Here is a 14,402-nt window from a genome sequence, read left to right as displayed (position 1 = left end):
ATAATTATAAAAACAATACAGTGTGTTTAAAAGATTGCTGAATCTGCAAGGGAACTTAAAGACAGGTAAGAATTATTCTAAACCACACACATGAAAGATTATACAGAATAACGGTATCATATAACAGTATTAGAAGTCTCGATTGCTGTAATTTCACTCATAACTTTGGCCTAATCTTTAGTACCTTTCCCCCTACCCCAACAAGGCACCCACACAACAATTTAGTTAGTCCTATACCTCAGTTCAATTCAGTAGGTTCTAGGCATGTGTTATGTACTAAATGAGTTAACTACAAGTAGGACTTTTCAGAACCAAAAAATTCTAGCATAAGCTAAATTTTAAAGAAAACATTCTTTTATTCTCTCTTTATTTAAAATGGTAATTCTAGTATATGGGGGGGGGGGGACAAAAGGAAACACTGTCCTTCCCATCCTATTCTCCAGTCCTCTTTCCCAGGGGTAACCACTATTCACCTAGATCAGGGGTGTCCAAACTGCGGCCCGCGGGCCAACTGCAGCCCGCCATCCATTGTTAATTGGCCCGCAGCAAATTCCAAAAGTATATTTAGTTTACTTAAATAAACCAGGTGAGGCAATATGTACTTCACCTCGAGTGAGTGGCCCGGCTGTTTGTGTATTTTACCGCCTATGGCCTTTGGTGAAAAACATTGAAAAAGTTTGGACACCCTTGATCTAGAGGTTCTCTACACATATACCACCATTTTTTATTGAGGGAAAAGAAAAAAATCAACTCTACTTCACTACCAACTTTGTAAAAATGTCAGAAACTTCCCAGGATTAACTGTCAATTTTGTTGCATAAAGAGAATTCGACAGGTGATAATAAATAGTAGTAGCGAACAGCCTTTCCTTCACAAACTACCGTGATTCCCCGAAAATAAGACCTAGCCGGACCATCAGCTCTAAGGCGTCTTTTGGAACAAAAATCAATATAAGACCCAGTCTCGTATTAATTTTTGCTCCAAAAGACGCCTTAGAGCTGATGGTCCTGCTAGGTCTTATTTTCAGGGAACCACGGTAGGTACTCTGTAAGTAGGATATATATTGACGTAATCTTTCTTAAGTGGCTTCTTTAACTTGGAAGCTTTTGTTACATCTCTTCGTCTGTCCTGCCTCCTCTTTCTCACTTTCCCGTCCACACTGACTATCCCTTCTGCCTAGCACACCAAGCTAGGCCGTGTCAGCTGGAATAGCTCCACTCCAACAAACTGAAATCACCACTTAGGAAGTCTTTAAACACACACATTCGTGCAACTTTACAACATCAGAAATTTTCTCTAAGCTAACAATGACTACTAACATGGATATTTCCCCCCTCTTGGAATTAAACCTATTCCCTTCAACTCACTCGTTGAGACTAATACTCTCCTAGGGTAGACAGTCTCTAAAAAACACAATCAACTCACAAATTTCCAAATGGTGCATTGTGTGCATTATACAAGCTCTTTTTGAGTTGTATCTATTTTCCTCACTTCTTCTGATCTTTTAGACAATTTAAAGGCCATTCTACAATAGGGCGCTATAAATTTCAGTTGGGCACTAAATTAAGTTCATTTGGTAGTTTGTTGGTTTTTTTAAGGAGGGCACAGCTCACAGTGGCCCATGTCGGGATCGAACTGGCAACCTTGGTGTTAGCAGCACCACACTCTAACCAACTGAGCTAACCGGCCGCGCCCTGATAGTTATTTTTTTGTAAAGGGTGACTTGGTAACTTAGTAAGGCAAAATGTGGAACTCAAAGTGACTAGACTGACTCCTCTCATTTTAAGAGTGTGTGTGTGTGTGTGTGTGTGTGTGTGTGTGTGTGTGTGTGTGTGAAGACTCCAGGAGAAAATCTTTTACCTTTTGTTGATGCTGAATTCTCTCTTCCTCGAGTTGCTCGGTGAGTTTTGCATTTTCCTCTAAAGCTTTCAGAAGCTGCTGGTCAGGAGCAGAGCTCTGTAGCAGGAGGTGGCTTTGTCGCTTTAGCTTGTTTTGCTCAATGAACATCTACAAAAATTAATGACAAAAACATACCTACTGATTAACCAATCTCACATTATCTCCTCAACTGACACTGAAGCAAAGGGCAAATATGTGGAGTTTTTATTAAAAAGTTAAAGTCAATTTCTGAATTCAATACTATAACGGTCTTAGAAGTAATGATTGCTCTGATTTCTCTCACAACTTTTACACAATCTTTAGTGCCTTTATCCCTGCCTCAACAAGGTACAAAAATGTATTCCTATACTTCAGTTTTTAATACTTTGTTACAGCTTTAAAATCCATTCATACTAATAGTAGTAGCTAATATTTATCAAAGAACTTATCTTATGCCAGGTACTCAAATAAATATTTTATATGCATTATTTTAATCCTCCCATCAATCTATGAGTTAAATGCTTCTATTATGAGTAGCTAAAATTTACTAAACATTATGTGATACTTATGGCAGTAATCATTTTACATATATTATATCATCTAATCCTTAGAACAACGCTGTCAAGTAGATACTAGTAAATATTATCCCGTTTTTAGTACTAAGGTAACTAAAGCTCAGAGGAATTAAGCAACTTTTCCAAGGACAAAACCAGGATGTAAACCCAGATCTGTCTACTTTAAAAGCCCAAGCTCCTAACAACCTAAACAATCTTATCTTCTATTTACTAGACCTAACGTTTTGTTTTAAACCAATTAGTTTTCTCCAGTGATGGAAGTAGTTAACGAGAGGAAGGTAAAAAAAGAGAAGGAAAACAGTGTATTAATATTTATCGAGCACTTTATTAAGCAATTTACATATACTATTTATTTAATCTCCACAACTTCCTATAATTGAAAATAACATTAGTTTCTATTCACCTGTTATTTCTTTCCCCTTAATACCTACACAAGTCAGCCAATAGGTGATCATGTTTTTGTTTTTTAAAGGACAAGGGGGGAGCAGGAGTCAGGGAAGAAGCTTTCAATGTTTACTTTATACATCTGAGAATTGTTTGTATTTTTACAAAGCATATATATTCCTTTTGCAATTAAATATATCAAGTAAATTAACTTTAAAGCTCTAGACAGTAAGTTTCAAAGGGCAGAGCCCAAATTTGCCTTCTTCACCGTTATATTCCCACTATCAGCACAGTGGCTGGCTTAACACAGTGTTTGCTGAACGTAATAAGGAACAAAATGTAAAAAGCTGGTACTTCTCTTGTTAAACTAAGTCATGAATCTTTTAGCCATAGTCGTCTGATGAAAATCTGAGAACTTGTAAACCATGTAAAAGGAAAGATATATGGGTTCTTAAGTAGCTTTATTTTTAAAAATAGTTTTCTTCTCACTATGGTGTAAATCCAATCTAGGTATTGTACAATTACTGAGCACCATTGCAAATATGTATGCTATTAGTAACATCACTGTTCTCACTTCCCATCTGCAAACATCTTTCTCCTCATTCTGGGTGAATATGTCAGCATCATTGTTCCCACCAATTGCTCCCAGGTGAATAGCAGAGTAAATCATTCATTTCCATATTCCGAGTGGAATCTTGCTTCTTCCATCTATCTTCTCTGCTATTGCATGGCCTTCAAGTTTTCTTTGAGCTGCTTTGTATTCCAACAGCATTTTATAAACAACAGATGGAAAACTGAAAATGTCTCTCAAAATAAGACCCTGGCATTCAGGTCAAAAATCAGCCAACCTTTTCATTTTTGCAATGGAGGCGTCTTCACATTATCTCTACTCTCCATCCCCTTCAACTGTTTATTTAGTTCCATTATTTATATTGCTGCAGCTTCTTCCAAAGGGCTGTGACACACTCCAATTCTTTTTTTCTTTCTTCCAAGTATTAAGAGAACAATATTTACTCACCTTTCATTAAGCTCTCTGAATAAAATGAATCATAGTATTTCAAATCAGATCTTCTTGGGCTAAACCTTTTATAGAGTTCATTGCTAGCACAGCTATATTCAAGCACAGAAAGACTCCTGCACAAAACCATAATCTGATTTTCAAATGTCATTTGCATAACCCCATGCTTTGTCTTCTTTGTATCCTGTGGGTACTTCCACCTAAGAATGTTTTTCATTTCCTTCGCTACTCTCCTTCAACCTACAGTATACACACAGATTCAAAATATTCATACGATGGACATCTCATGCGGATCAGCTCCCCATCATGAGCTGTTACAGGTCAGCCAACTGGTACCTCATCAATTCCCTGGAAACCAATGCCAGAGACATGGAACACCCAATGACTGCATGTCAACAAAGGTAAGCCGAACATGAGAAGCTCAGAGCTTATCTCTGGCTGGTGAAAGGACGCGATAATGGATGTACAACATGGCAATGTTTTCACAGCAAGTGGAAGAATCAGCTCACATAATGACAGCACTGTAAGGTAGCCAAAGAGAAAGACTAATACCATGGCACTGCTATTTGAGATGGCATATCAAGATGAACCTAGATTCGTTCGTAAGGCTATCTGAAACATCGAAAAATCCTACACTCAAGCTAAACTTTCCATCACAAGTTGTAGGTATCCCGAAAGAAAATTTCTTTCCCCTATGAAGCATTTTAGAGTTTACAAAATACCTTTGAAAAATCATGCCATTTGAATTTAAAATCCACTTGGTTAGGTGGGTAACATCACCCATTTTACAGGCGGTGAAAGTGATGCCCCAAGAGGCTAAGAGACACTCCAAGAGGCTTTAAGGTAATTTGAACCCAGATCTTCTGACACCGACTTCGGTGAACCTGATACTATTCCACAGCTGCCTCCCTAAATCAGCTGATCCTTAATTCAAAGTAATGTTATAATTCAACCTTAAAAAATATTCTGGTGTGTCATCTGCAACGTGCTTTTAAAAATAAAAAACGAGGTCTCTACAAGAAACTTACCTCTTGTGCAAAGGACTCGGCTTCCTTTCGAAGGTCCCTCTCCAGTTCCAAGTTTACCTGCATTTCCTCATACTCTTCTACTGCCAGCATGGACACTTAAGAAGACAAGGGGAAGAAAACGAGCAATATGCCACACAGATTATCAGGAATATGGATGAAAAACAGTGTTGAAAGATTCCTTATACAGGCATATAAGCACCCACAACCATTGTTGGTTGGAATATCAATTGATGAAACCTTTTTGGAGGGCAATCGGAGTCAAAAATCTAAAATTATTCATACTCTTTGACTCAACGATTCCACTTTTAGAAATGTATTTATTCTCCTAAGAGAAAAAATCATAAATATATATATTTAGTTGCTGGGATGCTCTCTGCATTGTTGCTGAAAATAGTAAAAAAATCTAAACGGTCCAACAAGGAAGGATCAGTGAAGTATGGTATGTACAAGAAATATTATTCTGTCATCAAAATTATATCATAGAAGTGTATTTATTGAATGCAAAGGCATTCATAATTTTTGAATGATTTCATTTTTGTTTTTTAAAAGCCACATACAAAACATATCCACAAGGCATTCCACAGAAGACAAGACATGTCTGAAAGGCCAATAAACATGTGGTAAGATACTCACCTTCATTAGTAATCAGGGAAATGGAAAATAAAAACCTTAAAAGGCAACTGGCAAAAGTTAAAAAGTACGTTATCAAATTTGGAGAGGACAGAGAACAATGGGAACAAATACACTGCTAATAGGAGTGTAATCTCATAAATCTGTTTAAAAACTAATTTGGCATTATGTAGTGAAATTGAAGATAAAATTTTATATTTGGCATATACCTTAGTGAAACTCTTAGACATGTGCGCTAGGAGACATGTGTAAGAATTTTCCTAACAGCATAACCTGGAATAGCAAAAAACTGGAGAAAACTCAAATGTCCACCAAAAAGGACACTGGAAAATGAATTTTGGTATAAACACAACGACACATTATACAGCAGTGAAAACACACATACCAGAGCCAAGTCCAACAACCTCACAAACACAGAAAGCTACAGAAGGGCATATGCAAAATGATACCATTTATACAAGGTTCAAAAACATGCAAAATTACACAATATGCCGTTTGGGGATACATATGGATTTGGCAAAGCTATAAACAAATGATAAAAATCCAAGGGAGGGGTGCGAGTAGAAAGGCATCTTCAGGGGCTTATAAGCTATCCATGGGTAAAGACAAAATTATTTTGCTGTTATTTTCTTTGTCTTCCATATAGGTGATAAACATATTTAACAAGCAATGTAATGTATATCTAAGGTTGTTTTGTTTTGTTTTTTTACGATCAGAAAAATATACACTAAAATGTTAATAGTACTTATCTCAGGACTGGAAAAATGAGATTTTTTTTCCTTTTCCTATATGAATCTATACTCTCCATCAAAAAAAGCATATTAGCTGAATAAAAAGAAACAACATGCGTTCTTTTTAAGTGTTTTCCCTGTTTACAAAGAAGGGACGCAGCCTTAGATCCATTCGGGCCCAGAGTCAGAGCTTTGCATGAAAGAGTTCCCGTAGGGCAGAAATCTTCAAAGGGAAGGTCCCAGCAAAGAAAAGCAACACAAGTGTGACCTTCTGAGATTTTCTGGCCTATTGTGTTACATAATGATATAGACAGAGCAGAGGGAGCCATGACGCCGCCGTTAGAAACTAGGCACAACACAGGCAGGTATCACACCAGTCTCTCCATCTGCTTCTGGTGAGGCCCTTTCAATCCTGAGCTGCGTCATATCAATAAAAGCTTCCTAATGGCTGCTTCCACACAGTGTTTGGCCAGGGCACTTCAGTCCTAACTGACTAAGGACGGGTTTGCTGCTGTAATGACATAGAATTTCAAACGCTACACTCTGGAAATCTACTGCCTACTTGGAGGAAAGGCTGAGAGTCTTATGCAAGTAAAGCAATGTAAGTGGTGGTTTGTGATGTGAATTATAGGTCCCTGGGCACTAAATGATGTTCAAAACTACTTAAAAAAGAAATTTCATGGAGGAAACCCAGAAAACGATGACTTATGAAGAAACCCTGGGCAAGATAATTCACTCTCTTTTCTATGCCCAAAATACTATAATAAAAAGTTAATTTTCATATGTCCTGGTCCTTTTTACTTGGATGGTAAAAGAAATTAGGTTGGTCCTGCTCATGTATTTATTTATATAATCTCTCTCTTCTTAGATGGGGGGCTCTCAGAAGGCAAGATCCACGTGACTAACCTTTGCAGAATGCTGTTTCTAGCACAGTACAGCATTAAGACTGAAAATTCCTCTACACCATTTCCATATTCTTAAAGGCAGAAAGAACTGAGAAAACATTACAATCTCATGCATCTCCCACAATTAACTACAAGACCCTTATTTGTTCAAAAATCTCAAGTCATGAAGAATGCCAAGATGGAGAATTATTGTGAGCAACAGGGAAAGCCCTATGTTGGAAAGATTTCCTTTTAGTGTTGTACCTTCTGAATTAGGAAAGAGAATGGCTGAGGCAAAAAATAAAAAGAGAGAACAAAGAGCAAAGTAAGTCCCCCCCTTAGAATTATGTTTGCAGAACTAAAATTTGGCATCACTCCCTTTTTCTAAAGCAGGGGACACAGAAACAGCCCCTTCCCGCTTGATGCTGTGTTTTACAAGTAACATCAAACTACAGTCTTCTCTAGAAGCAGCTTTTGGAGAAATTTCCTTCTCACCAGGCAACCAGGTCTGCTTCTCCTGATCAATAAGTTCATTTTTATGTGATTCATATAAATGATCATGAATTTGTGAGATGATGAGAGCATCGTACTGACCCCTACATTGCTCAGAGCCAAATTTCAGGTACTCAGGCAAGAAACATATAAGACCTCAGAGCAAGTACGCACTCTGTATTTCAATATATTCTCACCTTCCCTTTGTCACATTTTCCATATCCTCTTAATTTAAAATTTTGTCACATAATGTTGCATGTATTTATGTAGATAAACCAATCTCTTCTGAAGAGAGGTTTACTAAATAGCCAACCAAATACATAAAGATTGACGGGATAGCCAGTATGGTTATGGTCCCAAGATATATGAAGGGCAGATTAGTAGCAAGGTTTTAAGTTTCAAAATGAGTGTGTCATGAGTTCCTTAAGTAATGTCCCAAGACTCAACGGTGGGTGATAAAATAGAAATGAGAGCGACTCGTTAGAAGTTAGGAAAACACACTGTAAGAGAAGACTCTTGCTACAAAAATCTCTGGGCACAGATATAAAGCAACACAATAAAATATATAAACAAAACAAATTACATACATACTGGAGGAAAAAAACTGGAAACACGTACCTCTATTGCATTTTTCTAAGACTTTTCTCTGTTCAAGGACTTCTGAATTTAAAACATCTTTTTCTTGTTTGACTTTATTAACCTAAAAATGTGAGTTTTTTTGGGGGGGAGAAAACACCCAAAATGGTAAAATGTAACATGATAAAAAAAAAATTGCTGTTCAACTTTCAACAAGAGGCTAACAATTTAAAGTAGTAATTGGTTTTACTGTGTTAGCCTTTTATTCAAGCTCTTCTTAAAGCCTCAAAAGTAGCTATTAAAGTTAGGATGTAAATTTGGGCGAGCTCATTTACATAATCCTTATTGCATTGACCTTGGGCCCTAAACATGGTAGTGTTCTAGCTGGTTGGGGTACATGACTGATAGTTTTAGTGCCAAAATCCAACTAGAGGGCACCCAGAAAATACATGAACCATTTAGTCAGAGATCTCATATTCAATTTTGGTATTCATTTTAAGCTTTGATATGTGTCTTAAGTAAAACACACGTGAATTTTTAAAATAAAAGAGCTTCGACTTTGATGCCTTTTGGCTTAAATAAAATATGTATGATAATCTTCCCCCAAACCTTAAATATCTGAAGTAATTTTTGGCATCTCTCAATAGAAGAGAATATCATAGGACAGTTAAAAAAAAAAAAAAAGTAAAGCTACATGTATCAAAGTAGATAAATTTCAAATGTGTTATGTGGAATTTAAAAAGTTGGTACACTTCATACAGTTTAAAAACACTCAAAATGCTATGTATTGTACTACAAATACATGCAATGGAATGATAAAATCCAAGTTCAGAATAACGATTGTTTGCGGAAATAGGGCAGGGAATAAGGAGAATGCAATTATGGAGAGAAAGACTACCGTACTACTGTATGTGTTAAACTAGATAGTAGGCATATGGATGTTTATTATTTTGTTTTTTATACTTTTCAGATATCTGAAATAGTCATAATAATTTCTGAAATGGCTTCTAATAACACCTCTAAGTGGAAGGGGAGAGAATCATCAATAAATAATCATAATTGAGGAACAGAGTACATCAAAATGTTCTTTGTCTCTTTCCTATGGTTACACTCAAGAAACAAATTAAGACAATGATCCTGAAAGGGACCTAATCCATCAGCACTTCCAGATAGTCTGTGAACTGACTTCTTCTAGTATAAGCTGTATTTTGCTTTGGGTTTCCATTAGTAACTGCTATACACTGTCCAACATTAATGCATCTCCACTATATCATTCTTCTTCCCATTAGGATGTTTTGCCACAATAAGGCAAAGCAATTGGGGCGGCAGATTGGTGGGCACCGCTTCCCAACCTTTTCCACATTATGGCCCTTAAGAAAAATGATAATATGTGTATGGGAAATGGGTAATTGGAGGAGGCTGTTCGCTGAAGGGATCAATACCTTGGCATCCTTGTAAGCCCTCCGAGGAATATCAAGCACATGTGCTATATATAGCACATTGGTTGGGAAGCTCTGGGCTACAGAATCTGAAAACCACTGACACAAGTTAAATCAAGGTTGCAAAGGCAGATCCTTGAAGCCTCGTGCAAAGGAAGGCAATTATGTACTCCTGCTCTTAAAGACAATTGAAAAGGAAAAAGGAAAAGATTCTCCAAATACCCAGTTGACCCCATTTTACCATCTACCTATCACATAGGTCTATGTTGGAGGTATAGGATGTAGCCTTTTCCAACCGAGCCAGCCATCCACTGAAGAAGCAAAATACTTCTTCACCAGCAGCAATCAAGTGTATGATTTAAATTGCAGGTATTCTTACAAATTTGCCTTATATAGTGAATTATGAGGGGCAAGAGGGGACACGCCAACACTATTTTAGTGTTTTATTTCTTGAGCTAGGTAGTGGGTATATGAATGTTCATGATCTCATTTTCTATACCTTTTTGTATATCTGAAATACTGGGGAAAGGGCAGAGTAAAATTGGTACATGGTTCTCAAGTCAGAAATTAGCTTCCAAGACCAAGTTGTTAACATGGCCGGTCCCCAAACACCTTGAAAAAAACTGAAGGCTTTGCATTTCAGGCCTAAGATACGTACTTCTTCAATTACTTCTACAAGTTTGCTTTTCAGGTTTTCCAATTCAATGGCTAATATCTTCTTTTCCTCCTGAACAGATACGATTTGATCTCGAAGTTCTGCATTTGTAAAGAAAAAATACAAATAAACCTATTTTTAAAAGAAGAAATCAATGTTGTCAAAAGAATTGAACATGCCTATGGCAGGTGTCGCTTATGGTCAAGGTTATTTAACAATTAAAAGGAAAATGAAGAAGCCAAGGGCAATGGAAGTCTCACTGCTGTGGCCCCCAACACAGCCATTGTGTTATGGATAATTTTGTATCAGGCAATCTCGTGATGTTAAATGTTGCAGATCATATTTTCTTCGCATTCTATCAAACCCACATTTGAGAACACGATCTGGCATTTAGGAGTAAAATTTTTTAAGCTCTCAGCAAAACAAATTAAAGCATTGTATTAATTTCTTTTTTATTTTATAATAGTCATGGGCTCTTGTTACAATACAATATAAACAACTGAGCAGTTCATAATTTGGAGATTTTGATTTGAAGAAAAAAATCCTGATTTGCTGCCAATTTATAGCCCTTAAACATTATTTGAACTGACTCAAAATACAACCTATTTGAAAAAGGGTTAATTCTAGTAATTTTCCCTCCCGAGTTGTGGGTGTTTTGTTTCTTAATTTATTTCATATTTCTTATTATTGGAGTTTAGTGAAAATTGGGTTACTAGAATAAAAATATTAGCAAATGTCTAAGTGCAAAAGCTTCTGGTGTTAAAGTTACTTTTATCATGCAAATGTTAAAATACATATATATGATTTAGCAGAGATTACACCTAGGCTTATGGTTTTGCCACTTAGTTTTCAACTACTTTTAATTTCTTACCCTTCCCCAAGGAAAATAAGAAACCTGCTGTGTAGTTATTTACAAATTAAATCAAACTTTTTACATAAATCCAGCTTAAAGGAGTTCTCAGAGACTTATTTCAAATTCACTTTCTCTACTGGCTGGCTAATCCTAAAAGAACAAGAGCCCATACCATTCAAAACCTAACAGAAGGGAGAATTATGAACAACAACAAAAAATTATTTAAACTTCTCTCTCCCCACCAACATAAATATCATGTGCTTTTAGGTTAAGGGAGTAGAGGGTCAGGTAAAGATGACGTTCTTTATACAGTCACCCTTGATTTTCATGAGGATTGGTTCCAGGACCCCTGCAGATCCCAAACTGTTTACATAAGTCCCTTATGTAAACTGGCATAGTGATTGCATACAACTTAACCACGTCCTACTGTACACGTTAAATCATCTCCAGATATGATACGTAAGACAATATCAATGCTATGTAAATAGTTGTTATACTGTATTGAAACGACCCCCCAAAAAAAGTCCGTACATGTTCAGTAAAGATACAACCATCGTATGCCTAACACCATAGTACACGTCGGCCACAACGTAACATTTTTTTCCTGAATATTTTCGATCCATGGTTCGTTGAATCCATAGATGCAGAACCCGTATATCTGGTGGGCTCACAGTACTTTCTTCTTTATAGTTCCAATTGAAGTGCTGTCTACCAAACAAACTAATGAGTCCTGCTTCTGCCATGTGCCCCAACAGTTACTGACCCAAAACCTGCTTTCCTACGTCTTTAACATAAACAATGTGTGTCTATATATATGAATCAAATTAATGTGTATTTAATGAATGGGTCATGGGATCTTGCCCAACAGCACTTCTTGCTGGCCAACACAGTTACTGAACACTGCATACTGCTGACAACTCATTGCCTCAATCAGACAAGAGGTCCTTGGAGGACAGACAACAAGCAATTTAGGAAGGAATCTTCCCCAAAGATGCCTACAGAGAACCAGGCAACCAGGAGGCGTGGACTGAATATATTTGTATCATTTCATCAAAACTACCTTAACACATAGTCCGTATTCTTAAGGAGTTTATAGGCCAACTGGCTGCTTGTCAAGACAAGGCTTTCAAAAGAGCCTGCTCCCAAGCAAGAAAGCAACTCACCAAGCACAGATGTTCCACCCTCTCACAGTTCTTAACCACGCGACTCCCATCTGAATCCAAATTTTTTCGAGGTAAAACCCAGGGCATCAGTATTTTTTTAAAGGTCTCATGTGATTCCAGTGTGCAACCAGGGGTGGGAAACATTATCAAAACGATGCTCAGTAATGAAGCCACGAGTCCCACCTTTGATTTGCTTCTGACACTGCACGGAGACACAACTCTCAGCAGCCCCGTCGGGGTCTGTCGCCGGGTCTTCATCATCGATGTTGATCTCTTCAGTTATTACATCCGGTCCCAGCTTGGCCATGTACAACATGCTGATCCTTTTCAAAGTCTTATTTTCTTTATTTAGCTAACGCAAAATACAAAAACGGTTCATTTTAACAGTAGTCAAATGCATGTCTGGGATTTTGCAACAATAGACAAATTAAGTGTATTTCTTTTTTTTGTCTTACATATTCATCAACATTCACAGCATGAAAGAACAATTAGAAGATTCATTAAGTAAGGTTTTACTTACACTTCTTAATATTAAACTTATTACTATAGGTAAAACCTGATGCCAGGATTATAGCCAGCCGCATGTGAAAATGCTAGTTAACAGCTGATAAGAAAAATAAGAATTAAAATAAAACACCAGCATAGATGAAACCAAATATCAAGTTGATTGTCTTAATTAAGGCACTTTATTTCAAGTGAATGTTTTCTTTGATGCTGTGCCATGAACACCTGTTAAATGTTTGCTCTATTGTGGACACTGCCAATCCTTTCTATTGTTCTACCTGATTTCTGTGGAACTGCCACGTTTCCCCAAAACACACCTTATCCCTCTGGCCACAGCTAATTAGTCCAGGGACTAGGTACATGACCCAAGCTCGGTCAATCACATGCTTTCTCCAGAAATCTGGAGGCTGGAACAGAGAGATGAGTTTCTTTCCATACATCCTGATGTACAAAAGCTGTAGGCAACCACATTCCACCACTGAATGGAGGGACAGAAGAAGGGAGCCTGAAGCAAAGCCAAATGGAGCTGATGTGTAGAGCAAGGCAAAGAAAAGCAAAGGAGATAAGGCTTCCCACAGGGTTCCAGCCCATTCCTGTAACGCTCCTAGCTCACGGATTCTAGGGACTCTCCAATCCCTCTGTAACAAATTCTACTTTTGTTTCTTTTCTTGCTGATGCTATAATAGTTCAAGATGTGTTTTTATCTGTACAGAGAGTTCTAATAATATACAATAGAAAGAAGTTCAAGACACGTTTCCATTATCTCTATAAAAAGAATCTGAATACGTAACAGAGAAAAGGAATCCTAATTAATGTATCTGTTATTCCTTAATGTAGAAATGAGTTGGTCTTTAGTTACTCCGCTATCATTACCTTCTTTAGCTCATGTGTTTACGTGCATGAAAGTGTAAGGACAAAGCACACACAAAGACTGCACGTGGTCCCAAGTCCACAGGAAGAAAATAGGCTTTGCTTATGTTTTCTCAAGACTAAGAAATAAAAGGTTTTCTCTTATTTGAGCCTATGGAAGTATTTAGAAGATTGATTTCTCTAGTGTAAAATATAATATAGAGAAATGCAAATGTTATTTCCTTTGTTAAACGCCATTGGCCATCAAGTTCTGAATTAATAATTGGCATTGGAAAAACTACTAACAGAAACACAATTCCTTGGAAAGCAAACTGCCCTTCCCTACTGTAAACCTTACACCAGAATAAGAGGTTTAGTCTGGTATTTGTCGGGCTTTGGCCCTTCACTTGTGATAATTGAGCTCCCTCAGGGTTTCTCTCAGGGAAAGACCAGCCCGTTTCAATCTGGGAGACTGAATGAAGTCTTACCCCAATAATGGTGAATCTAAATATATCTCAAGTAGCTTGGTCTGGAGCACAAGAGGTTTCCCTGAGCTCGCTGGAGAATCAGGAGGAATCTCTTAGAAATGGCTAGGAACCCTTCCATGGATTCTTCCTGGGAAGTCTGGTGAGCCGTATTTAGGGAATCAGACACAGCTTTTCATTCCCTGTCCGTAGCCCACTGCTCCAGCTTCTAGCTCCCCAGATTACGTTACAGGATCAGGAATAAGGCACGAGGCCCAT

General features: G+C 37.4%; 1 protein-coding gene and 1 non-coding gene across 4 annotated transcripts in view; both read right to left on the bottom strand.

Moving 5' to 3' along the window:
* Nucleotides 1–14,402, bottom strand: part of SHTN1 (shootin 1) — a 102,016-nt gene that overhangs the window by 52,140 nt on the left and 35,474 nt on the right. For all 3 annotated transcript variants that reach the window (XR_012498396.1, XM_019725250.2, XM_019725249.2), the window contains exons 5-9: nucleotides 12,490–12,658; nucleotides 10,294–10,391; nucleotides 8,239–8,320; nucleotides 4,884–4,978; nucleotides 1,861–2,007 (exon numbers count right to left, since the gene is read on the bottom strand). Coding sequence is in view for 2 of the 3 variants with exons in the window: in XM_019725250.2 (XP_019580809.2) it covers nucleotides 1,861–2,007; nucleotides 4,884–4,978; nucleotides 8,239–8,320; nucleotides 10,294–10,391; nucleotides 12,490–12,658 (591 nt within the window). In the remaining variant the exon portion in view is untranslated. The remainder of the gene's footprint in view (nucleotides 1–1,860; nucleotides 2,008–4,883; nucleotides 4,979–8,238; nucleotides 8,321–10,293; nucleotides 10,392–12,489; nucleotides 12,659–14,402) is intronic.
* On the bottom strand, nucleotides 1,616–1,689 carry TRNAS-GCU (transfer RNA serine (anticodon GCU)). The gene has a single exon. It is a non-coding gene; the product is annotated as a tRNA-Ser (tRNA).

This window comes from Rhinolophus sinicus, linkage group LG07, assembly GCF_036562045.2.
Source record: "Rhinolophus sinicus isolate RSC01 linkage group LG07, ASM3656204v1, whole genome shotgun sequence".
Classification (NCBI taxonomy): Eukaryota; Metazoa; Chordata; class Mammalia; order Chiroptera; family Rhinolophidae; genus Rhinolophus; species Rhinolophus sinicus.
Note: the sequence above shows the minus strand (reverse complement) of the source record. Positions and strands in the feature narration are given on the sequence as shown.